The sequence below is a fragment of the Tetrao urogallus genome (assembly GCF_951394365.1).
Source record: "Tetrao urogallus genome assembly, chromosome: 1".
In the NCBI taxonomy this organism is placed as follows: domain Eukaryota; kingdom Metazoa; phylum Chordata; class Aves; order Galliformes; family Phasianidae; genus Tetrao; species Tetrao urogallus.
Genome location: NC_136813.1, coordinates 126,593,035 through 126,619,043, shown reverse-complemented (window position 1 = coordinate 126,619,043; position 26,009 = coordinate 126,593,035). Strand labels below are relative to the sequence as shown.

Here is a 26,009-nt window from a genome sequence, read left to right as displayed (position 1 = left end):
ACAAACCCAAGAAAGCTAAAGGAGTTTTCCAGTGAGACACATATCTGAGATGGAGCATAAGCTCTTGTGCTTCAGACCCTCACCAGTTTTGTTGCCCTTCTCTGGACGTGCTCCAGGGCCTCGATTATTTTCTTGTAGTGAGGGGCCCAAAACTGAACATGGTACTCAATGTTTGCCCTCATCAGAGCTGAATACAGAGGGATGATCACTTCCCTGCTCCTACTGGCAGCACTATTTCTAATGTAAGACAGGATATCATTACCCTCCTTGGCCACCTGGACACACCACTGGCTCATGTTCAGCCAAGGATCGAACAATACTCCTAGGTCTGCTTCTTACACATGGTCTTCCAGCCACTCTGCCCCAAGCCTGTAGCATTGCCTGGACTAGTGACAAAAGTGCAGGACTCAGCATTTGCGCTTGTTGAACTTCATCCCATTGGCCTCAGTCCAGTGATCCAGCCTGTATACATCTCTCTGAATGTCCTTCCTACCCCCAGGAAGATGGACATTTCCTCCCAACTTGGTGTCATCTGCAAACTTACTGAGGGTACACTCAATCCCCCCATGCCTAGGTCATCAATAAAGATTTTAAACACAACAGGACCCAGTATCAACCCCTGGGAAACACCACTCATGACCATTCGCCAGCTGGATTTAACTCCATTCACCATCACTCTCTGGGCCCGAACCTCCAGCCAATTCTTTACCTAGCAAATAGTGTGCTTGTCCAAACCATGGGCTGCCAGTTTCCCCAGGAGAATGCTGTGGAAGACAGCGTCAAAGGCTTTCCTCAAGCCTAGGTAGACTATGTCAACAGGCTTTACCTTATCTACCAGCCAGGTCACTCAATCATAGAAGGGAGATCAGGTTGGTCAAGCAGGACTTGCCTTTCATGAAACAATAATGGCTGGGTCTGATCCCCTGGTTGCTCTACACACACCATGTGATTTCACTCAAGACAATCTGTTCCATAACCTTCCCTGGCTGGTGGGCCTGTAGTTCCCCAGATCCTTCTCACAAACCCTCCTGTAGCTGAGAGCCATGTTGGCAAGACTCCAATCCTCCGAGACGTCTCTCGTTGACCAGGAACACTGTCAGATGGTGGAAAGCAGTTTGGCAATCACCTCTGCCAGCTCCCTCAGCACCCTCGGGTGGATCCCATCTGGACCCATGGACTTGTGACAGTCCAGGTGGAGTAGCAAATCTCTAACTGTTTCCATCTGAACCATGGGGGTTTATTTTGCTCCCCATCCCAGACTTACAGGTCAGGGAGTGGAGTATCCCAAGGATAATTGGTCTGACTTTTACAGACAGATGTAAAGAAGGCATTAAAAATCTCAGCCCTTTCCTTGTCCTCAGTAGTCACACTCCCTGATGCATCTAGTAAAAGATGGATTCTTTTCATTCCTCCTCTTAATGTTGATATACTTGTAAAGAAGTCTTTTTCTCTTTTACCCCAGTGGCCAGGTTGAGTTCAAGGCGTGCTTTTCCCTTTCTAGTTTTTCCCCTATGCATCCTAACAACTTCTTCGTGCTCTCCCCGAGTTGCCTGTCCCTTCTTCCACAGGAAGAAGATTCTCTTTTTCTTCTGGAGTCTCAGAAAAAGTTCCCTGTTCAACCAGGCCAGTCCTCAACCCCACTAGATCATCTTACAGCACAGGAAGACAGCCTACTCCTACGCCTTTTAGACTTTCTTCTTGAGAAGTGTCCAGTTTTCCTGGACTCCTTTACTCTTCAGGACTGAATCCCAAGGGACCCGCACTACCATAGTCCTATATAGTTCAAAGTCCACCCATCAGAAGTCCAAGGTAGCAGTTTTGCTGGCCCCTCTTCTGAATTCACAAGAACTCTATTTTGTGGTCGCTCTGCCCAAGACCCCCAAATCTCCCACCAGTCCTTCCCTGTTTGTGACCAGCAGGTGTAGCAGGGCATCTCCCACAGTAGGATCTCTTACCAGTTGCATCAGGACGTTATCTTACACACACTCTAGAAACCTCCTAGACTGCTTCTTCTGTGTTGTACTGTATTTCCAGTATATATCAGGGAAGTTGAAGTCCCCCATGAGAACAAGCACTGGAGATCGTACCAGTTGCTCGTAGAATGCCTCATCCATCTCTTCATCCTGGTTAGGCAGTCTATAACAGATCCCCACCAGGATGTCAGTCTTGTTGGCCCTCTCCCTGATCCTTCCCCTGATGACTTGACTATCAGCAGGATATGTGCCAAAGACCTTGCCAGCCCCATTATCCTATACAAACTGTTACAAAGCATATTCACACACAAGTGGCTATTTCTGAGGCTGCACAATGGAAAATTGCGAGAGGAAGGCCAAACCTGTCACATCAACATCTGAAAGACCCTTGACCTCTGAGCACATAGATGCTTACATTCAGCTGAATTTAAAGCCAAAGCTAGTCATAAGAACTTTCCTGAATGAGAGTTTTTGCATGAGCAACAATCTGTTTTAGTAAATGAACTACAGTAAAAGTCAGAAAAAGTATGCCTGGTTCTGCCACTACCTCTGAGCTTACTGCTTCAATCTATTACACTGGCCAGTTCAGCCTTTTCGCTCCCTTGTCTAGAAGAGTTTCAGGGCATTTATTATCCTTTACAAAGAATTAGGTAAAACAGCTCAATGTTATAGCAACACACTCCAAACACCAGTACTCTACGCAATTTCTTGAAAGGCACGGTAATTTGATCACTTGTTTGCAACAACAATTCTAAGAACAAAAGAAGGTAAATATTAAGGTTGCCATTTTATCTGCATTATCCTTAATTCATTTAGTATAGTTAATTCAGTGTTAAAGACAATTACCTCTCCAAGTTCACTCCCTTACATTGCCAGGGTACATAACAGCTCCAATCTTAGCCTACTCAGCTAAATAAAACAGAATTATAACGAATTTTCCTTTCAAATTCTGGACTGTCAATGACTATGTACACCTTCACAACGTTCCACAGGAAATGTACTCTGGTTTATCTGCTGTCTACCAGAATATCTGAGATTAGCATGTGATTTGATGCTTGCACATATATCTCATGACTATTTAGCAGTACCCATCTAACCAGAGAAGTTGAACATGAAATGATATTTACTCTGCATTGTGTTGTGTGCATACATGTACACATGGGCACACACATTTCTGTTTAGCATCTTCGTACAGCAACAGTAACTAGTGTTACCAGTTACACTATAGCTTATCCAGTTCAGAAATCACAGAACTGGGAGCTGTTATGCACATGGAAAACAACATTAAAGGTGCATACTCTGTTTGAATACAATCAGCAAGTTGACACTCAGTTCAAAGAGACTTTGAACAGTCCAGAATATTGAATAGGATAGGTGAGATGATGAGAATGGCACAACTGTGTGGTCCCAATCCACAGCACTTGAAAGGCTGTTCAAGCAAATAGCAGCTCTTTCACACATACACAGGGACAGATGTGGGTGTATTCTGCACATGGTACATGCACTAAAGAGACTTTAAAAATGCTGGAAAAAGTCTTTGTTATTTTGAAACATCCCATTTTCACCTAAAAGTATGGATTCTCTTTAAAAATACAAAACTTTAAAATAAGTTGGGACATTTTGCTGCAGTCAAGGCTGAAAAAAAGAATCTTTTGCAGAACTTTTTTTGAGAGACTGCTGACTTTGTGAAGATGAAAATAAAACTCAGCAGCCTGGATCTTAGCTGGTAGCTTAGTGTCTAAATCTCTTGCTACAGATCTGTCTCAATACTCAACAAAATCAAGTGCTTTTGACATTAACAGCAGAACTCCCACTGTCTCCAAAGAACAAGTAGAGGAGAATTTCTCAGCTGAATACTTGGTTCCACCTTTTACTGATTTCAGCGTTTTTGGAATGACTGATCCAGTGGCTTCAGATTTCCAAATGTCAGACATGGAAGAGAACTACCACCAGATTCCAGTTGTCCCAATCTTACCACAAAACATGAAACAGTTTCTTCAGCATAGTCATCTCGTGTCTTAAGTAACAGGCTCAGAGCATACCTGCACGTCATGTGTCAGAGCATACCCACAGGGAATGACAGGGCAGCAATGGGCAATTAGCAAATGCCTACCACTGAGTCTCCTTTTTAGCAAGAGTCCTTCAGGATGATTCAGCTTCAGTCAGAGTAGTGTGGTCTATGGTATTAATAGGTCTTACGAAACTTCAAAGCATACTGATGAAAATCAGCTTAAGTAATATCATGTGAAAAGGGGATGAAAGCAAAGAATACAACTGAAACTGAATCAGAATTCGGGTATCAGAGAACCCTTCATTTTTCAAAGGTACCTAAAGCTGGGTCACTGTGATTCTTCATTACCTATAATGTAGGACTTACACATCCCTATTTCTTTCAAGTTTATAAGAATCAGATATGCTCACTTGCATGTTTTGTTCACTGAATAACAGTACTGCCTCAATTTTATGTTTTTAAACTACTTACTGTAGCACTGACACATTCTGTAAGTTTATCAATTGAAAAATTCTGAACTGTCTGCAGTAAGTGGCGTGAACCCCCAGATCACCTGCTGGACTTAATAAGCTGCAGTGACATCCTTCTGCTACGTAGGTCAGACCCACTTAGCCACAAATAAGGCTGATCCAGTTGGCATGAGACGCCTGAGAGAAGAGAAGGCACAGCACTACTACATCATAGAAACCTAACTGCAGAGGAGAAAAAGGGAATACTCCGGTGAAGGACACTTTTGCTCATCGTGTGAGATTTCACCTATTCAAAATTCCCCTGCAAAATTCTCAGTGCTAAACATCACCTTAATTTACATAAAGATGAAGTAAGGAAATTATGGTTGTAAAAAGTGATAAATCCTGATTTACAATTGCTCAGACTGTAACATAAATTGTATCATTAGCCAACTACAAAATTCTTAAAAGTTTCATGAATTTCATTTACTTATTTGTACTTATTCCACTCCAGATACCTTAATCATGGCAGTTTAATCAAAATCAAGTCACAGCAACGTGTTGACAATTCACACTATGAGTAATCTTCCTGTGCTGCAATAGTAAAGATAAGAGTTTGGTAAGCTTTGCCCCACTGATTTGAAGGTAACTTATAAACATTTGGTTTCTGCTTCCCTGTTCATAATTCTTTGACGTGGATGTCTGGCTGGTGTGTTGAGCTTGATACGTGAACTGTGTAAAATACAGTTCCCAGGTTTTCAATACAGCATTACCTTTAATATCTCCACCAGTGGGTATTTCACACTTCATAGATACAGTAGCTAATGCGCCTCTCCAATCATAGCATATCATTTCTGTTCAGCCCAAGTGCTTTTCCAGATCTCACTCTCAACATTACAAGTCTTCTTGATGGGGATTTCCCTTCTAGAGGTAGAAGGGTCACAAGCTCAGATTCTGCATTCAGTGAAGTGTGACTCCTCTTCACCTGGAGATTTTTCTCCTGAAAAATCTCTGAGCTGGTGAAGTACAGGATAAGGAAGCTCATCTGTCAATCAGCAAGCTTCAGTGCTGAGAGGGCACAGTGGAGAAAAAAGCTGATTCCATCAGTCTAACTAGTCTGAATAAAGCCTTTCTAGCAGAAGTATCTGTTCCTCTCTAAAAAAAAAAAAAAATGGAACTGAGAGTACTGGTTGCCCATTTGAAAATTAGTCAGTATTAAATACACAATAAAGCAAGCTGGCTTCAGACAAGCCAGAAATGTTGCTGCAGCGTGGAGGCAGCAGTGCAGAGAATATTAGTAAAGGAATGCTGGCCCACTGCCTTTAAAGAGATGATGCTCCTCACTCTTTCACACAGAGATTTCACCATTATCAGATTTTTAAATTGCACTATGAGTTACTACCCTAGCCAATGAAAAGATCCAAATTACATTCGGTCTTGCATGAAAAATTATGCAATTGCTTATGTTTTGATGCTGATTTTGAAATAATTTGAAATACTTAAAAGTATGAATGTGGTTGTTTGCTCTTACTCTGAAATCAGACAAAAGTAAAAAGTGAAATCAGGACAGTGAGAATATAGAAGACTTGTCTACACACAGAAGTTGCACTGCTGCAAATTTAACTCAGTCCAGCTAGGGAAAGACTTCTTTCAGGGGTTCTCAGTGATTACAACTGGCTCTTGTAAATTTTCACACTTGTGCTTGCAAGATTAAGTCAAAAAGGCAATCCTACACAAACTTAACTAAATTGGTGATATAACTAGATACACAGATATCTATATATCTAGATATAACTAGAACACAGATATAACTAGATATAACTAAATGTAACTATTGATAGTTGATATATCTAGATATAACTAGAACACAGATCAGATCTAATATGGATTAGATACAATTTTAAAAGTTCACAACTTCTTGCAACCAGGGAAAAATCCAAGGCTCTCCTATTTCATAAAGTTTGTACCATTTCCTCTCCCCCGGCTTGTCAAGAGACCCATACTATTTTTAAGGACAATTATGTGTCCTAAAAGATATCAAGCTGCTCTTTTGTGAAGTCACAGCACTATTTTGCCTTTACATTATACACCAAATAATAATCAGACAAAATGTAAGATTTTCTTTTTCTTCTTCCTGGACTTCCTATTCCACTCAAAGGGGTAAATATTTCTTCAAAACCATTTTTGCTCAAAAATAAATGCTATAGGGAGTGGAAGCAGGAACCTGGGAAGACTAAAAACAAGTTGTCTGAGCAGCCAAGGGATCAGGTTATGAAAGGTACAACCCAGACAGAATTAAATCTACCCAGGACATCAATGGGAACAAGAAAAAATCCTACAGGTATATCAGTGATCTAAAGAAGGTCAGGAAAGATGTGGGCACTCTCTGGAAGAAAACTGAAGATCTGGTCACAAGGGATGAGGAAAAAGCTGAGGTGCTCAGTGACTTTTTTGCCTCAGTCTTTACCAGCAAGGGCTCTAGCCACAATGCCCACATTGCAGAAAGTAATGGTGAGAACTTGGAGAAGGTAGATCTGCCTGCTGTAAGTGAAGATCATGTTCAAGATGTTCTAAAGAAACTGAAGGTGCACAAATTCATGGGACCCCACAAGATCCATCCATGGGTTATGAGGGAACCGGTGGATGAAGATGCCATCTTGCTATCCATCATATTTGAAAGGTCATGGCAGTCTGGTGAAGTTCCCACCGATTGAAAAGGGGGAAACATAACCCCAATTTTCAAAAAGGGAAAATAAGATTCAGGGAACTACAGGCCAGGCATCTCTGTGCCTGGCAAGACCATGGAGCAGATCCTCCTGAAGGGTCTACTAAGGCACACGGAAAATAAAGATGAGGTGATTGGTGGTAACCAACATGGCTTCACTAAGGGCAAGCCTGACAAACATGGTGGCCTTTTATGATGAAGCTACAGCAGTCAGTGGATAAAGGAAGAGCAACTAATGTAATCTGCCTGGACTTGTGCAAAGCATTTGACACTGTCCTGCATGACATCCTGATCACCAAATTAGAGAAAAATGGATTTGATGGAAGGACCACTCACTGGATAACGAATTGGCTGGATGGTTGCTCTCACAGAGTTGCGGTCAACTCCAACCCATGCATTCTATGATACTATGTTTTCCTTGGCACCACAATGACTAACAGCAGATTCAAAATTCAACAGCACAGTGAAAATTAAGGTCACATGTTGTCTTTAACTCATCTACCAATGTACTGTAGCTCAGAAAATTTACAGCCATACAGTGCGACACAGCAGCGTACATTCTGTTTTCCCCATCCAGGCCTGGTATAGGATCTTCTCAGAGACCTACCTACCTACAGTGGTTCTGAATTAGCAGGACACATTTTATAATTGGTTAGGCAGAACACAACCTCATGTTTAATTGACATTCTTACCTCTGCAGCTAAGTAGTTTCCAGTTGCCAAGTGCTTAAATCTAAACAAACTGTTCCACTGTCCTGCCCCTCCCCGGCAAGGATCATGATGGACAACCTGTAAGAAGTACACATTTTTAATAGTGCTTTTCAAAATCATACTTAGATCACTGACAATTCTTACAATGCATTCCAAATAAAAGCATGTAAACTACACCATTACAGTTTAACACACAGATATGTTCTGTGTTCACACTAAGCCCACATTAGATAATCACTAGTTACATTTTTTTTTTCCACTAGGTGACAGAAAATATGCCTCATATTACTTTCCAAGTAAGGAGCACTTTGTGTTAAAAGCACAAACTTGGTTCAACATCTAAGGACTTTTGGACACGGGAGTTACATTATTATAATGGCAAAAGCATGAGGCATTCCAGTTTCCTATGTTTCTTAGTTAACATTAATGTTCTTGCTAATCCCATTCAGCAAAGACAACCTTAATCAACCTAATATTAAACAGATGTTGATGTGCCCTGCTGCAGAAAAATATGCATTCACTTTCATAAGATTTGTTGTCAGTCATAATCAATTTCAATATTCTACATTGCACAAAAAGTCAAATTTAAGCACTCACAACTCACAATACAAGTGTCATTCTACTGGCTTTGATAAAACTGTACAATTTGCATCAAGTCTGAATTTGACCTTTCATCATTACAGTGAAAATACACTTAAAAAACATCCTCTCTCCATATGCTCACAGCAATGAAGCATCTCTTCACTGTTCATCCTACACAAACTCCTTCATAAAATAATAACAGTTATGAGGAAGTATATGAGGATATCAAGAGGCTATGAATGATTCAAATTGTGGTAAAGTATTTTTACTGCACCCTGGCCTTCAGGTACTACAACATATATGAAAAGGGAAAAAATACCTCTATCTCCCACAGTGCCTTAGAACTTGTTGCAGAGGTGGCTGACTGACGCAGTGTAGTACGAAGGAAAATATGCTGTTTCTTCTCATACTCGTCACAGGTCAGAAACTTCTCTTGCTCTGCATGAAACAACCTAACAACATCTCCCTAAAGTAAAACGGAAGAGAAACATTATTAAGTGGAAGGCAAAGTTGCTAGACTCAGTATGCGTTCTAGCTTCTAGTAATGTCATCACAGATGATGCAAAGAAAATATTTATTAGCTGCCAGGTGCTGGAGCAGGTACTAAGTTCAGAATACACAATCTTTGTAATGCATCTGGAAATTGTGTATAAAATGCAATAATTCCCTCCTGCATGACATCCATCTCCTTTTGTGAAAATAAAATTTCGTTCAGAGCACTGCAATGAATAGTTAATCCAAAGGTGACTTTCTATGTGAGTCATTCCCTAACTCCAGTCTTTCCTTAGGTTTTCCTGCCACAACTCTGTCTCTCACTTCTGAACCTTCATTTCTTGGTCCCATACATCCAGGTTCTCTCAAATCCATCTGACTCCACAGTCTCAACTTCTCAATAAATACAACAGGAACTTCTTGCTTTGCCTTGCCCCTCACCTTGATCCTCCTTTCCAATACAGGAAATGTATTCACAAGTACCCCTCAATCTCTTTTGCTACCTATAAAACTACCATTATTTTTCTGTTCTCTGATATAATAGTCTTATCCCTTCTTCTCTGCAACCAAAACCAATGTCCCTTCTGTATTTCTTCCAGTAGCATCATTTTTGCTTCCTTCTGTCTCTCACCAAAGCTTGATACCTACCTCAGTACCTAAAAAAAAAAAAAAGCCAGTTCCTAATGACTTAGTAAGGTGTAAGTGAGAACAAATGAAATGTGCTTATTTATAAATACATATTTATGAAAATACAAGTGACCTGGAGGTGCACAAAGCTGAGTAAACCATCAGCTGTCTCATAACAACTATTGTTATCTTCCATGCTTTGCTCCCTTCTCTGGCTTGTTAGACCTCCTTTGGTACCTTAGCCTAAACTGAAACATCACAGCAATTTTGTATAAAGCACTCTCCATTCTAGGCTTCAATTTTTCTCCAGGATCCTCTGTCTTCTGTGGTAGAGGGAAGAGGCTGGAAACTAGTGCAATCCAGACAATTTCACTTAGTAAAATAACAACACCAAAAAAATTACCCTAGCTGGTGTAGGACAGCAGGGAGGGACCCCTGATGGGTCCATAAAGTCCTGCCTTTTTTCTTTTTTTCCACCATTTAATATCTCTCTACAACCAAATAAGGCACAATTATTCAAATTTAAAATACATATGTATATATATATATACACACACATATCATACTTACTCCTTTCAGTACATCATCTCGATAACTACTGAATTTCATGAACAAAGTTATCTTCCAGCTTGTGTTACAGTTGACAGCATTTACCTTGGGGGGAAAAAAAACATAATGGGAGTCTTAAAGATTGTTTGTTTTTTTTTTTCATCTATAAACACACATCACATTTAGGGTAGCAGAGGAGTTCCAGGTATGTGAGTAACATGCATCCTGATGTGATTTAGAGTTCAGAATGACGGTGATGTTGGATAAGTCTCAGTGGGTATTCTGTCTGCTTACAACGAAAGACCTAAATAGCTTATGAAAGAGGACTTACTCTTACATCAATGAGGGTTTCAGAAACTCATGCAAGGTTCATGAAGCTTTCAGTGCCAGGAAGAATTGTGCCAAGAATAAACACATTTCATCTCGGTTTTCTGAGGCCAAGCTGGAACCAGTGTTTAACACTGGTATCTAGCTTATGGCACTCTGGCTATCAGTAAAGAACACAATATAATACATCTCAGATTGACAATTACCTCTCCTCTGTTGAGCTCACCTCTTTACAGCCAGGGTTATCTAGAAGTTCAATGTTGCTAGCATGCAGTGGCTGCCCTGCGTTGACTGGCATCAATACAACTTTATCTCCAACAACAACCTGGAAGTCATAAAGAAAATGTAATTTAGACCTATGTAATTACCCAATAAAATGAAGTAATGTTATATTTTTCAAAATTGACTCAAATGCATGCTCTAGAAATAGCACTTGGTGAATTTACTTGCACGCAACTCACACACCAATAGAATATTTTTTTGGCCAGTTCTGTTCTCATGTGCCTCTGCAATTGCTTGGGTTCAAGACATGACACTAACGAGTCCTCACACTCTCAGTAAGCATGTCACTCAGTTCAGCAGAAACTCAAGTCCATGAAGTAAGAGATGAACCTATGAATTTCAGGAGCAGATCAGAAAATCTACAATTTACATTAAGTACTCTCTATCCCATATTTACTGCCAGTCACAAGGCAGAGAAAGCTTAGAAAATAATCTGTAATCAGACAGCAGAATTGTTTTCCCTCTATTGCTGTAAGACAGCCTATTCCATCAATGTCTTTCATTACAGAGAAACCTTAAAAATTTGTATGTGACAAGACTTTTTAGCCCAGTGACTCCTCACTCTGTATGCCATCTTCTGGCAAACAGGCTCACGAGTTCTCTTGTTCAGACTGTATGACTGCAACCTGGGAAGGAACATAAACAACTGGAAATTCAAGAGAGGTGAATTCACTCCATCCCCTTTACTGTTACTCCCTAAATGACATTTGATGCTCAGCACGGGCACTGGTACATCAGCTAAGCGATCTTCTCTCTACAAGACAAATTCCTAGATGACTCCCTGCAAGCAAAGTCCCATGCCCTTGGAATTCTTTAATTATATAGACAGGGAGCAACAATATATGAAATTGGCTCTGACCTAAGAAGTACTTGAAACATGCACATGGAGAATTCAGTTCATACCTGAGAAGGGCAAAAAATCAATACACAGAGATTGGCACTGGTGTTCTGGCTTGTTATGTTGTTCCCAGCAATTTTAAGCACACACACACAAAGACAAGAAGTGGCTAAAAGTGATTTTGATATATGAAAAGCTGTAAAAGCCATGCTTTTTAGGAATACAAACAAAAATATGCTCTGCATTGATCAGCACATTTCCTACAAGAAGCCTGATTCAGCCCTATATAACTTCAGTGCAGATGAATTTGGCCCACTTATTGCAGGGGTGAAAAAGAAGGTTGGTTGTTTTTTTTATCAACACAGCTAAAATAAAGAGTAGCAAAAGACAGTGCCATCATGCTCAGACTACAGGTAACAATCCTGTTTGACCCAAGTAATGAGAAAAAGTCCACTGACAGAACCAAATAATGGTGACAAGGTGCCTTTACAGTACCTTACTTATGCAATACTTTTCTGCATGCCATGCTTCACACAGTCATTACTTACAGCCCATTTTAAGAAGTTAAGACCAGACAATTCATTAATCAAAAAACCATCAGGCTTGCAACCTGCAAAGTGGAATCAGGACTTCAAAATTATCGAAAGCACACCTGGACTATAACAGTAAGAGAACACATCATTGAGCATCCCATTAAGAAAAAAGAAAATTAAAAAGGCATCAGGAGAAAAGTATCTTAGAATGCATTCTGTGATTTTTATGGAGGCAACCAGAGGAAAAAAGAAGTACACAGCTACTCTGCTCTAGACACAACCTGAGAAGGAACAATTACATGGGGTCATGGTTTCCATCTCAGTCTTCTACCCTGCTCCAAGTCGATATCAGTAATTGCCCTTGGTGCTGGCCACCAACATCAGTTGCCACAGAGGCAATGAGATAGCCTATGTTCTTCTACTCCCTTTTTCTCCTTGCTTCCAGCCTCCAGAAAAGGCTGGGAAGGAAGGTACAGAGGTAATTTAACAGTGCTTGCTCCCTATACATTCTCCACCAATGATACATAAAAAAAGAGCAAAGAGAGAATCCTGTTTTCGTACATACAGTGGCTTTTGGCAAGCTGCAATTCTGCTCTTTTGAATTCCTCCTATTCCCTGTCCATGCCCACATCTCCCACCTAAGTTCACTTCTGGCTCCAAATAACACTCCTGCACACCCAAAGCAATGGAGGCAGTACATGTTCATGTGTACACATGCCCATAGGCCCATAATTCCATCTGCAGAATCGTTCAATACAGAGATTACAGAAGAAAAAGCAATGCATTCCCAAGTTTGTCCTCTGCAAACTTAGAATTAACAGCAGTCTTCTTTTCCCTAGGTACGTATGAGCACAGCCAGCCACAGTGTGCTGCAAATCGGTTGTCAGCAAGTGGTTTGACAGATCACAGAAATTCTTTCCTCAAACATACAAATGAAATCCTTAAATCCAAATCCAAATGACTTACATACAAATGAAATCCTTAAATCCAAATGACACACAGCTTTTGAGGATCTAACTCCCAGTTCCTTTGACAAAATTCTTATTCTTTCTGGCCTAGATAATAAGCTTCCAGAGAATGATGAAATTTATACCGAAGCCAATGAGAATTCAGCTTTTGAATGTAAACTAAACCTATAAGGTCCTTGAGTCTCGGATGCAGCAGAATTCTAAATTTACACAACCCTGTTTGTCTGTGGCTAGGGAAGAGTCACAATCAAAATCCACCACATAGTCTTGTAGGTGGGGGATCAGTGTTGAAATCTCCTAGAGCAATTATTTGATTGCATATAAACTCAATAAGTCCACCTAACAGGTACAACTACACTGCAACCAAGAATTAAGAGAAAATACTGTAGTATAGGTATGCTGCATCAGAAAGACTGCCTGTCACAGTAAGCTATATTAGCTGTGAATAACTCCAAAGATACGGCAACGGAGATTTCAATTTGGACTAATTGTCCAAATAGCTTACCAGACACACTGAAGGCTCTGCAGCTCCGCTTTCATCAAATTTGTGTTATAAGTCCATATGCCTGCCAATCATATTCTTATACTTCAAAGACAGCGAGAACGTGGCTCTGGGCAGCCTGGTCTAGTGGTTGGTGACCCTGCCCGTGGCAGGAGGTTGAAACTAGATGATCATTACAGTCCTTTCCAACCCAGGACATTTTATGATTCTGTGAGTCTATGATTTTGCAGAACTTTCGGGGTTTGGAACAGATGATCTTTAACATTTCTTCCAACCTATGCCATTCTAACTTTCCCATAGCGGGTGGCCATTCCTCAAGTTCAAAACCACTGTCCTCAGCATCCAGCATCACCAAGTTTTTAAGCAACTAAAAATGGCAGACAACTAAAAATGCAATCCATGCAGAGCTAATCCTGCTATCAGTGCTAATCTTGCTTTTCAGTATAACTGGAGCCAGCCCTGGCCTTTATCAGTGAAATCTGTTATGGAAGGAGATGCAAAAAATATTGCCGAGTTATGCCAATTACTGTAAAATTTTGGCAATATTTTTTCATTACTTACATAATGAACCAATTGCTTCGGAAGCTACACTAAACCCTCTTCAGAAAAATTAGTTTTAAAATACTTCACAACGCTAAATAACCACAATGACTTATCAGAAAACTTACACACATGACTTTCTATATCATAACTTCCCCCCTAAAAATGACCTTCTTTTCTTTTAGGGTGTATTTGGACCTCCTTTGCCTGCGTTATCTCACACAGTAGCAGTCACTCAAGCAGTAAGTCAACATTTGCTTATACCATTTTAGAAACAGATTTTGTACAGACCTTCTGAAGTATGTTTTCTTATGGAATTTCCTTTTTATAGCACAGATGCTGAAAATGGAGAAAAACACACACACACACACAAAACAAGAAAAAGCAAAAGAGGTTTCTAAACAGAATAAGGACCTGATACATCAACCTAACTTCATGCACTAAGAGGTCAGAAGGAGAAAACTATAAAACAAATAATCTACGTATTTTAAAAGATAACTCAGTGGAGGGATAAAGTGGCCCCAGCTTATGTGGATCAGGTGCTCTGTGAGCAACTGAGAGCGAAGGAGTTGCTGGAAGGGTGGAGCCTCTCTCGCCTTGTGGCGAGCAAATAAGGGTTTTCCCACATCACTTACTATTCCTGTTCCTCCTAATAGCAGCTGCTTAGTTTTTGTGTCTGATGAAAAGGTAGAAACAGACCATTTTTAAGAAAGCTACCAAAGGACTGCTGTTTAGCACTGGAATTTTGCAAAAAAAAATTATCAACATCTATTCATGCCTAGAAGGAGGAAAAGCCTGGGTCTCAGGACTTCCCTCTGTAAAATATTATGGAGAGCTCACCACTCAGAAAGAGAACAATTCCTAGTGACAGAAAATGAGCAGCAGTCAGGTCCAAAAAAGACCATTAACGTATTAGAAAACCTGACAATTTCCCACACTACGTTTTCAGTATAGACTCTGACAAATACCCACAGGAAACAGCAGGAAGGAGACCTGTAGAGATCCACCTGCGTAATGTGCTGCTACAGTGATCACTGTAGTGATATACTCAGTTTTCAGAAAAGCAAAATTGCTTCCAATCTTCCCATTTCTCATGTGCCCACAACTGTGTCAAACCACATCAAAAACTCTACAACAATCAGGATGACTTTAAAGGCTTAAGAGCGTTCTAATGTAAGTGTAACAGCTCACACCTGCTTTGCAGATCACGCTATGGGTACCCTGGGTCTTCAGTTTGGAAAACATCTCACATATTTACTTCCCAGACATGAGAAATTAAGATTAATAAATTAATGCTGAACTAATGTTATTCTAAGAAATTAAGCCAGGAAGGCAACAATAAGTCTCTTCTTTTCTTTTTTAGAAGGAAAGGAATATCAACTTAAGGTTTGATCCACAACACTTCTTTTGCCAAGCTGAAAAACCATGAAGATATGCCCCAGAGGATTACTCATGCTTGCTCCTTTTCTCTTGAATGTATAACAAAGAAAGACTATGACTTCATTGGTTTCTGATCATGAGTTGGGAATACAATCCTTCCCCTCCCCACAACAGGAACTGCTGCCAAAAGGAACTGCAAACAACCACTCTCATCCAGGATAGCATCCAGGATAACTTCCTGGATAACTACAAAGTTAATGAGAGAAAATACACAAGAAAAGAAGCACTCCTGTCTGTGAAAAAAGCCTGTAAAAGCTCTTTCACAAGGGAGAGCTGGCAAACATTTCCAGCCAGGTCCATAAAATAGAACCAAACAAGTCTATTATGCAGCCTTCTCAGAGGTGGATCTGAATTTTCCACAGTGGACACTTAGGCCACAGTTGACTGAATGAAGAACGGAGTTCTGACCACCTGGTATGGATCTCAGGTCTACAGCAAAGAATTCTTCTATGCATTCTTCCTCTTACTAATATGCAGTATCTCACTAATATTTACCCAGAAAATACCCATCAGACCATCAAACCCAATACCAGTCACAGAAGCCACTCTTGTGTTGAGAGGGGATATACATTTAAAGGCACATGCATATTTTCAAGAGACATCCTCTGCTGACTTTTTCACAGAATTTTGTCCAGAATTTGAGTTTAAATAGACTCTAAGGGCTCTTAGGAAAAAAAAAAAAGAAGAAAAAAAAAAAAAACAAAAAAAAACCACTTTCCTTCTAACATAAACCAGCATATAATAGATTGTCTATGCAAAACGTCCCAGTGCAGCAAAATTAGGGTCCCCAAATGCACCCTAAGCAGAGGCTTGGATGAATGCGGCAACATTTCAGGTTCCTGACCATATAATTTGATGCTTTTTATTTTTCTTTTTTTTATTTGCCCATAGCAAAGAAATCATGTATCTTTTGGGAATATTCTGCCTTCTCCCTCTTACACACTCAGTATTTCCACGTACATTGTCACCTTCACTCCTCAGTTTCCAGAATGGCTGTATATAAAACCAGGATCCCTCATTCCCTGCAGCATCCAAAGACACTCGCATAGCATTCTTCTCTAGCAGAGCTGGTAATCGCTTATTGACTGTGAGGTACTTATTACTTTTTATGTGCAGTAGCTGTAAACAAATAACAAATACAAAAATTAGCATAGATTTTGCATTTTCTTGCTCAAAGAGCAGGCACAGGATTTCACACTGCAATGATTTTTCTTAACATATAGAAGCAAAGTCAAAATAAAACTATAAGAGAGTTACCATAGTAAGTATACTGCAGGTTAGGAAAACAAACACTATATATCAAATTGAGATAATTACATCCATCATCATTGTTTTCACAGCATGTACTACACAGGCAGGGCAAGGGTCAATAATAGTATTATCTTCAGGTACTTCATCCATTCCAGGGAAGTTGTACTGCACTTAGGAACATAACTTCTATCTCATGAATACGCCATAAAGTACAAATGACTTCAGTGATTTAAACAGAACTGCAAAGCACCTCTAAAGTATGATTTTGAAATGAATCTTGAACACATCATATATGTATTGACATTCAGATTCCAGACTGCAACAACAAAAAATGGTGCATTATTTAAACACAGATGTAAAGTACTTCTGGTAGTCTTTAAATGAGACAGAAAAGCACATTATTGTAAACTTTACCAAGTTCCGTTTACCTGACCATTGACAACCCATATTACAGTGCTTAGCTTCATTTTCACCATGACCTTGAAATGAAACAACTCTTTCAGCTCTGAGAGAAGGCGGATGTATTTTAATAGGTTTACCTGTATGACATTGCTGTATTTCACAATTTCACCCAACAGCTTTCTGTTCTCGCTTTCATTCTGCTTTTGCTCCAGTTCTGCTGCATGCTGCAAAAGAATGATTATTTCTTTAAATTTTTGAATTTAATATCTGGATTCAGCTTCCAGAACAGATATTGCAAAAAAGAATTGGTGACACATTAAAATTGCTTCCATTTCTGCATTGAAAAAATTAGCATTCTGCATTGAAAAAATTAGCATCTGTTTATTCCTGAGTATGATTTTCTGAACAATAATCAACTGAAATAATTCAGATTTTTATTACCTAGACTAGAAACTCATTCACAATTCATGGATCACACCTGAAATTAATGCTAACACAGCCTAGCACACTATTTCAAAATTTTTCAAACAAGGAAGATAACTCCATGTTGCTTTATTTCATCCCAGAGGACAAAATAGAAGGGCCTATGGCTATCTCCTCCTTGTCACCATTCTTTTTGCTCATCTCTTAATTACATACAAATATCCTGACTTTATGTACAATAAAATAACACTAATTGGTCACATACTGCAAGACTAAGGGTGAAACACAGCCACAGAACACATTCCAGCTTCTTGCTCTAATTGCTACATAACAAGCTCTAGGCACCTATCTTGTGCCCTCACTGCTGTTTTAACAGGAAGCACTGGCAGCCTTTCTACTGGACATTAAACTGTAGCCACCGTGTTTGACAACACTGTGTTTCACTTAGTCTTATGTGTCCAATTAAAACATCAGGCCAGCAACATTCAATCTGTCCAAATTGCAACTCTGAGGAATTTCCAGATTAAAGCATGCAAAGCACCTCTTTGTCCATCTCTCTGCACAGCTCCTGGAAAGGAGTTCCAAAATAATCACACGTTTTAAATCAAGGTTCATTCTTGATTCTATTAACTTTGTATTTGTACTTTATAAGCAAGTACTGCTTTCAGAAGTTTGATAGCAGAAAGGCATAACCCCTAGCTCAATTCAACCACAGCCTAAAGCAAGATGAAAAATGAGGTGAGGGCAATAAATGCCAGTCAGGAAATAGAAGACCTAAGAAATTAGCATATAAGGTTGGGTCAAATTGCCCAGAGAGCTTGTGTATGCTCCCTGTCTGGAAGTGTTCAAGGCCAAGCTGGATAGAGCTTTGAGCAAACTGGTCTAGAGGAAGGTATCCCTGGGGGCTGGAACTAAATGATCTTAAAGGTCCCTTCCAACCAAGCCATTCTATAAAACTATGATTCCAAGGTTGCTACAGTGGCATAATACCATAATACCTATCATGATGGTTCACAAGGGATTTGTTATTGTTCTTTTTCATTCCATTGTTACACTACAGCCTGCAGATTGAGATAAGATTGCAAATACAGATGCCTCTTACTTGAAGTTTCTTCAGCAGTGCTGCTTCTGTATGGTTTCCTTGTTTGGCTTGTTTGGCTTTCCAGTACTGTTTCTGGGCTGAATATCGGTTCATAGGACACACCTTGAAAAGGCAGTCTGTAGAAGAATGAAAGAAATACTCACAAGTTATGTTGAACGACATTTCCTTCATTTGTAAGTGCACTTTGGATAATTTTATTTTACAGAAATGGCCTGGATATGACAATGTTCAAGCACAGGCTGAGAACAGTTTGATGGTAATGTTACCATAAACAGGGTGGCAGAATCTCTGAGTCAACGACTTCCATTCTGAGAAATCTCTCTGTAACTTCTGTATGGCTGGGATCTTGCCATGTGCTGGACACCCTCCTGCTTTGTTAGTACTCTTTGCTGAAGCACAACTTTACAGATTTACTGTCTGAAGGCACGTGGCTTTTGAAACCTTGAAAAGGCTGTCTCGCTTCCTGTATGTCATACGTCTTGCTATTCTGCTCCTTCTGGCATAGCTAACACAATGGATTACACTGACATCCAGCCACAAGCTATCACATAGGCTAACACAGCATACAGTTCTGCACGTGCCTTCTCTAAGACTCATTTTAAAAAAACTAGTAGCAAAAACAGTGTCACAGAAAGTAAACTCCACCTTCATCTCCCCAGCAGGCAGCTTACCACAGCCGAGCATTGGCAACTCCTGGCTGCCTCACAGGAGCAGTGTCCCTTGCAAGGCTTTGACTGCTCTTCAAAGAACAACCTTGTTGCAGCCCTGCATATGAGATAGATGTTTTCACTGCCGGTGCAGAGCATGGGCCTGCAGATCCTCTTCTGCCAGCCTGATCCCTGGATGCCTCTGCCATGTGGGCTGCCACCATGCTCCTCTACACTCACTGCAGGCCCTTTTTGCTTCATTTCCTATCACAATTTTCATATTCAATGACAAAATAAGTAAGATGGCTGAAGAACACATTCCCATACTAGCAGCCAGTACAATGCAATAATAAGAGTGCACTGTCATAAACAATAATGCAGTCCCACAGCTTTTGAGGTCCTAACACAGCCTACTGTCTTCAGTGATGCTCTCCATCATACTACCAAACAAAACAGAATGTATATAATTTAAAAAAAAAGACAGACAGATGGAGGTGGCACAGGGACCCCACGGATGCTGGCACAGGTCCTTGATCCTGGCCTAGCTATTGTTATGGTGGGCCCATCTCTCCTCCTAGGCATGGCCAACACTTACATGCCCTGCAACTCCATCTGAGCTCATGAGAAGAACTGGGGCTGGGGCAGCATGGACAGAAGTAATTGCTGCCCCTGCATACTCTGCCATTAAAGAGAGCGGGCAAAAAAAGAGCCAAGGGGTGCTTCTTAAAGTGTCTATTCAATTGTTAATTGACAAAGAAGCTGTATTTCATGAAATTTGCTAACTCGAGACTTTCAGGATTCTGGGGTCCATGACAGCCCTACAGTTTGGAAATAGAGGCTTGAGAAGCTCCAGCTGAAATTATTCATCCAAATCTGACTTCTTTTAAAGTGATAAAAGATACTAGCCTTGCATGGTCCTGATCAGCTTCTGCTCTAAAAGCTAGACTTGAAATACATTACCCTAAGCAAATATTGTTAATTTTCATTTCATTCCAAAAGAAGCGAGAAACTCTGAAACCATTAATTAGCAATAAAGATCTCATGATGAGATTAACAAGAACATACAGGTTTGGACATGCAATTGTAATGAGAAACTCTTCACTGACACAAATTGTGATTTACAGATGTCGAAGATGCTAAATGATCAGTCCTCCACATTCAACTGCCACAGACTGCCAAGCACTCTCTGAGGACTAACCCACCAGCTAGAGCCAGGTCACAGGGGAAACACTGGGTGAATGTGTAAGTAACGCTGCTGAATTTTGCAGCCTTGCAGGTAATTTTTAAATACGGTCACAAAAACATCAGCAAAGAAAAGTTATGGAAAGCTAACCAGAAGTCACAGCCTGGGATTTTAATCAGTAAGTCAGGTCAGCAGAAGACAGCTTATGTTTGACAATGCTGTTTACACACCATCTCATTCCAAGACATCCGCAGTTGCTAACAGACTAGGGTGAGTTCCAGCCTTTCCACCCACAACAGCAGGTGGGAAGTCTCACACATCACATGACAAGAAAAGTTTCCTAAATCTTTTCCATACTTATGAATGGAAATTCAAGTGTCAAACTTTTGATTTCTCTAAAGAAGATGCTAGATATAAAGGCAGATCATATTCTCATTTTCAAAACTGTCAATAAACATTCCCATACTAGCAGTCAGTACAAATCAATAGAATTTCTCTTCCATGCAGAAAGGAACAAAGCAAGACTTAGCTGAACATATCCATCCCATCACTCTTTGTGAGGAGTTACAGAAACAGTAGCAACACCTCTTGAAACACAAAAGGAGAAGAAAATCTTGCGTAAAGACTGGCCAAGTCTTTCCTAAGTACGAAGAATGAACTCCCATTACTTAACAAAATAAAACAGGCAACATTCTCAGGTATAATCAGGCTCAGTTAAGCATAGCTATCTAAAACTGTGCCAAAAAGACTAGTAAGACTGTGCACCTGCATCCCCCAGAGCTGTTTGTTACAGCACTGACTCTCAAGCCACAAACTAAGCTGCAATGTTTTCAGTTCTCCAAACTTGCTGTTTGGTCTCTCACACATTGGCCAAAACATCAGGTATTGTGCATTGTAATACTACAACTTCAAATGCATTGCCTCCTTCCTTCATAGCAATAATGGGTCTTCCTTCAGTATTCGTAGGAGGGAAACCCGTCCACAGAAAGGCCATCAGCAGCCAAACTTTTCTTGACATTTACCCCCAGCCCTGACTGATCTGCTCCTTAATCATAGCCCTGAGCTGCTTGCTTTTCCTAGGAGAAAGTTTCCAAGGCAAATCCTGCCACTTTGCAGAGATGTTTGCTTTCATTTCAGTGAGGAACATTTACAATGAGAGCTATACTAAACAGCCCAGAGCGTCTTATAACTCTCTGGATAACTTCTGCAATACTGTGATCGGATACAAAGAAAAAAAAATTACAAAAAAAATCCATATTGTTAAATCATACCGTATTTTGTAGGAGATTTTAGTTTGAATATGGGAATTTCAGCACACAGGACAAAAAGTTACCTATTATTTTCTGTTAATCTATAATTAATGTGTCTTCTCAGAACACGTGAAACGCGTACTTGTCTCCAGTAACAACACTTGCTTTTTATAGGGCCAGTTTTCATTGCTGGTACCCCCCACACATCCTGCAACTTTAGTAAACAAACAGCAGCTTCCCATCTTCAAGGAGAGTCTCACAGCCCAGTGCTACCCACTGCACTGCACAGAAATGCAAGATGTACGTGAACATACCATCATTATTGCAGCTATATGCCTCCCAAAGGCAGGTGTACTTTTCCCAACTATACTTCTTAAAGAAATGAAAACACAAAACAGGTGCTACATAGCCTCAGCCACACAGCTAAATCTGCAGCCACACCACTCAAGGTAGCTGTCCCAAGATCCAGCCTAGTGCTTAAAAGTTGAACTTCCAATAATTTTGTTACAATCTGTATCATAGGAATTACATTCTCCTCAATTCAGAAACAAAAAAAAAACTGATCTCTTTGTTCCAAGACAAGTTTTTGCCTTTTTTTTCCTTCCTCTTTTTAAGATTCCAGACACATTAAAACCAGTTCATCTGGTTTTATTTTTTCCTGATCTTTTACAGTTACTTTTACGAGAGTGATAGTAGAATGCTGCATTCAAGCTTTGCGGTCCTAGACAACAGGGGAAAAACAAAAAGTGCAACAATTCCTGTCCTCAAGAAGCTATAGTTTAAACGAACAGGAAAAAAGAAAAACCGAGACATAAAAGATTACAAAGCAACTTTCCAGTGCACACAGTAGATTCAAAGCTCAGCCCTTCTGGAGGTCAGTCCAGTAACCCATTCACAAAACAGACAGACCTCTGACATCCCCATGTGCCCACGTGTCTGAGCCTGCAAAAATGCACAAAATCTCTTTCTATATTACTGCTTTGAATAAGGCAATAGTGGGTAGAACAAACACGTAACACATACAGCACACCCTCTGACCAAAAAGCAACTACACTCAGGAAGTCTGCAAAGGAAAATAACTCTTATCATGTCTCTTAAATATTTATTGATATTGTGCAAAGATGTCTTAGAACAATATTCATCATTGTTTTTCTCTTCCTCCCTCCTTTTTTTTTTTTTTTCCCCTTTTAATTTAAGTGCCAGAAATCCTGCTTTTATCCATCACAGAAGATCTCAGTGATTTGGAGAACTAGAGAAATTAACTTATATCTTTAGCTCATTAATTTCACTTAGGACATTTCAGTACTAGGACAAGAAGCACCTGGCTTCATCAGTCCCTTAAATTTAACCACAAAACAGTAGATGTTTCTTTTTTTCAGCACACATCAGGAAACACGTGTGGGACTAATTCTACCCTCTTTTATAGTGATGCAAATCTGGATGTGCACACTGATGAACAAAGAGCAACTGCAGGCTCGCTACAGCATGACTGAAGGTGAAATCTGAAATACAGCTTCTTTATATGGACACAAAGTGAAAAGGAACCAAGGCTTTCCTTAGTTTAACAATATTCTGTTTTGTAGGATGTTCTAAAATAACTAGAATAGCTACCACCCACTCAAAAAAAAAAAAAAAAAAAAAGAAAAAAAAAAAAGAAAAGGAAAGTAAACACATAACAAAAACGAAACTGCTATTTTGAGACATCTCTTTATTCCTCTGGTTTTCAGCTCAAGCCAACAGCTCAGTACCTACATTTAATCTCTGAGTGAACTCTGTAGGAAGGGTACAAGTAGTTAGAAAACATAACTTTTTTTTTAAAAACTTTTTTTTTTTTTTTTTTTTTTTTTTTTTAAGAGGAGGGCAGGGAAAAGAGGCCGAATTGTTAAAATATTACCCAAAAAGAGCAAACATAGTCCGCTAATGTTCATTTTCAAAGTCAGACCCTGGAATCTAAATATCTTGTTAGAAACATGCCTTTCTCAGACTCCTTTGACTTGCAGGTCATGCTCTAACCTCACATCAACGCCAGTTTCAGCTGTGAGTGATAAAAACACTGTAAACCATGCAGACAGCAGTTTCTGTTACTAAAGAGGCCCTACTCTTCCTGCTGTTAGGCACTATTTTTAGTTGCGTATATCTAATCGTTCAACTAATCACTCATGCCTAAATCATCTTTTCATGCCAAGAGCCTACTTAAAGTATTTCTTGTTTGTTTTACAAATTTTGAGATTCTAATTGAATCCACTTCCTGGGAAATTTTCAGGGAGAAAAACATGTATTTCTCCTACACATCTTGGTTATACAGATGATTTTTAGCAGCTCTTTTGCCTCAGTGCTTTTGAGTAGAACTAATAAATGTAATAAACTGTGGCAGAGCTACACTTTTGGTTTCCCTCATAATACAAACAGCTACGTGCCACAGTGTTCAAAGTTCTCAGAAAAATTTTGGCCTGGTCATGCTTCATAGGTAATCATTAAGATACAGCTCTGACATAGAATCACAGAATCGTGGAATCAGAGCCGTTTGAGTTGGAAAGGACCTTTAAAGGTCATCTAGTCCAACTCCTCAGCAATGAACAGGGACATGCTCAAACAGGTTACTCAGTCCCTCATCCAGTCTGACCTTGAAAGATTCCAGGGACTGGGCTTCCACCACCTCTCTGGGAAACCTGTTCCAGTGCCTCACTACCCTTGCTGTAAAAACTTATAGCCAAACTAAATCTCCTCTCTTTTAGTTTGAAACCATTTCCCCTTGTCCTATCACAACAGTCCGTGCTAACAAGTCTGTCCCCTTCTTTCTTATACTTCCCCCTTCAGACACTGAAAAGCTCTCTCAGGTCTCCTCAGAGCCTTCTGTTCTCCAAGCTGAATAGCCCCAGGTCTCTAAGCCTGTTCTCATAGGAAACATGTTCCATCCCCTGCATCACTTTTGTAGCCCTCCTCTGGACACCAACCAACAGGTCCATGTTCCTCCTGTACTGAGCTCTCCACATCTGGACACAGTACTTCATGTGAGGTCTCACCAGTACACAGTGGAGGGGCAGGATCACCTCCCTCACCCTGTTGGCCATGCTTCTCAGGATATGGTTGGCTCTCAGGGATGCAAGGGCACATTGCTAGCTCATGTCAAGATTGCCAACCACCAAATCCCCAAGTCCTTTTCAGCAGGGCTGTGCTCCATTCTCACCTTCTCCAGTTTGTACTGACAGTGGGGGTTGCCATAACATAGATGCAAGGCCTTGTACTTGAATTTATTGAACCTCAAGAGGTTCACCTGAGCCAACTGCTGAAGCCTGTCTATGTCTCTCTGAATGGCATCCCATCCCTTGAGTATGTCAACTGCATCACACAGCTTGGTGTCATCTGCAAACTTGCTGAGGGTATAGACAATCCCACTGACAATGAAGATGTTTAAGTACACTGGTCCTATTACTGACTGGGTCGCACCACATACTCTCAGGTCATACTAGGTCATACTCTTGGGAGGTCTGTATATGCTCATCACATGCTGCCACCTCAGGGCTCCTATCCAATCTAGGCTGTTGTAGATACGTCATCCTCACTGTTGAGTGCAATCTATCTCGAGAAAGCTTGGGCAGCGCAGAAGTCTTGAGGTACAGCCCTTGGTACCAGGCACAAAATTCTAATTAGGCATCAAGTGTCTACTGTGTTCTAAGCAAAACATAATTTCATTAGGATTATATTTCATATTAGGATTTCATATTAGGATTTGACCTACAGAACAAAGAGAAGGCAACCAACTACAGTTTTATCTTTGCTACAGCCCTTCTCATGACCACCACTTCTCATGCATGAAAATGCTACTAAGTGCTTGATGAGGCCCCTTAAAAATATACCCCTGATGTTACAGCATGGTGAGTTGCATCTACTAAGGCAACAAAACTCACTTTTGCACTAATTTAGCTACTCCTGACAGCACTGCAGTTCATCCAGACTTGCGTGCTATCACAATGCCAACAATATCTCAAAATTGTCAAGTGTGGACATGTCCTATAGTAGAAAAAGATAAGAAGTGACTCAAAGAGAGGCTGCTGGAAACAAAGAGAGTTAGGAGGCAGCAAAGAGGCAGCTAGTAACAAGATTTGGAGCAGGGAGCAAAAGGGAAGAGAGAAGTCCTGAGAAGTGGAAAGCAGAGTTAGAAGAAATGAAAGCTCAGATGCTGGGGAGAAGAAAGAATATGGG

At 40.2% G+C, this 26,009-nt stretch overlaps 1 protein-coding gene across 1 annotated transcript in view; it reads right to left on the bottom strand.

Annotated features, from left to right (window-relative positions):
• Positions 1–26,009, bottom strand: part of ITPR2 (inositol 1,4,5-trisphosphate receptor type 2) — a gene marked incomplete at both ends in the record, with an annotated part of 260,856 nt that overhangs the window by 203,115 nt on the left and 31,732 nt on the right. The window contains 7 exons of the mRNA XM_079549692.1: positions 7,851–7,946; positions 8,770–8,916; positions 10,140–10,223; positions 10,672–10,770; positions 16,509–16,667; positions 17,339–17,425; positions 18,727–18,842. Of these exons, the coding sequence (XP_079405818.1) occupies positions 7,851–7,946; positions 8,770–8,916; positions 10,140–10,223; positions 10,672–10,770; positions 16,509–16,667; positions 17,339–17,425; positions 18,727–18,842 (788 nt within the window). The remainder of the gene's footprint in view (positions 1–7,850; positions 7,947–8,769; positions 8,917–10,139; positions 10,224–10,671; positions 10,771–16,508; positions 16,668–17,338; positions 17,426–18,726; positions 18,843–26,009) is intronic.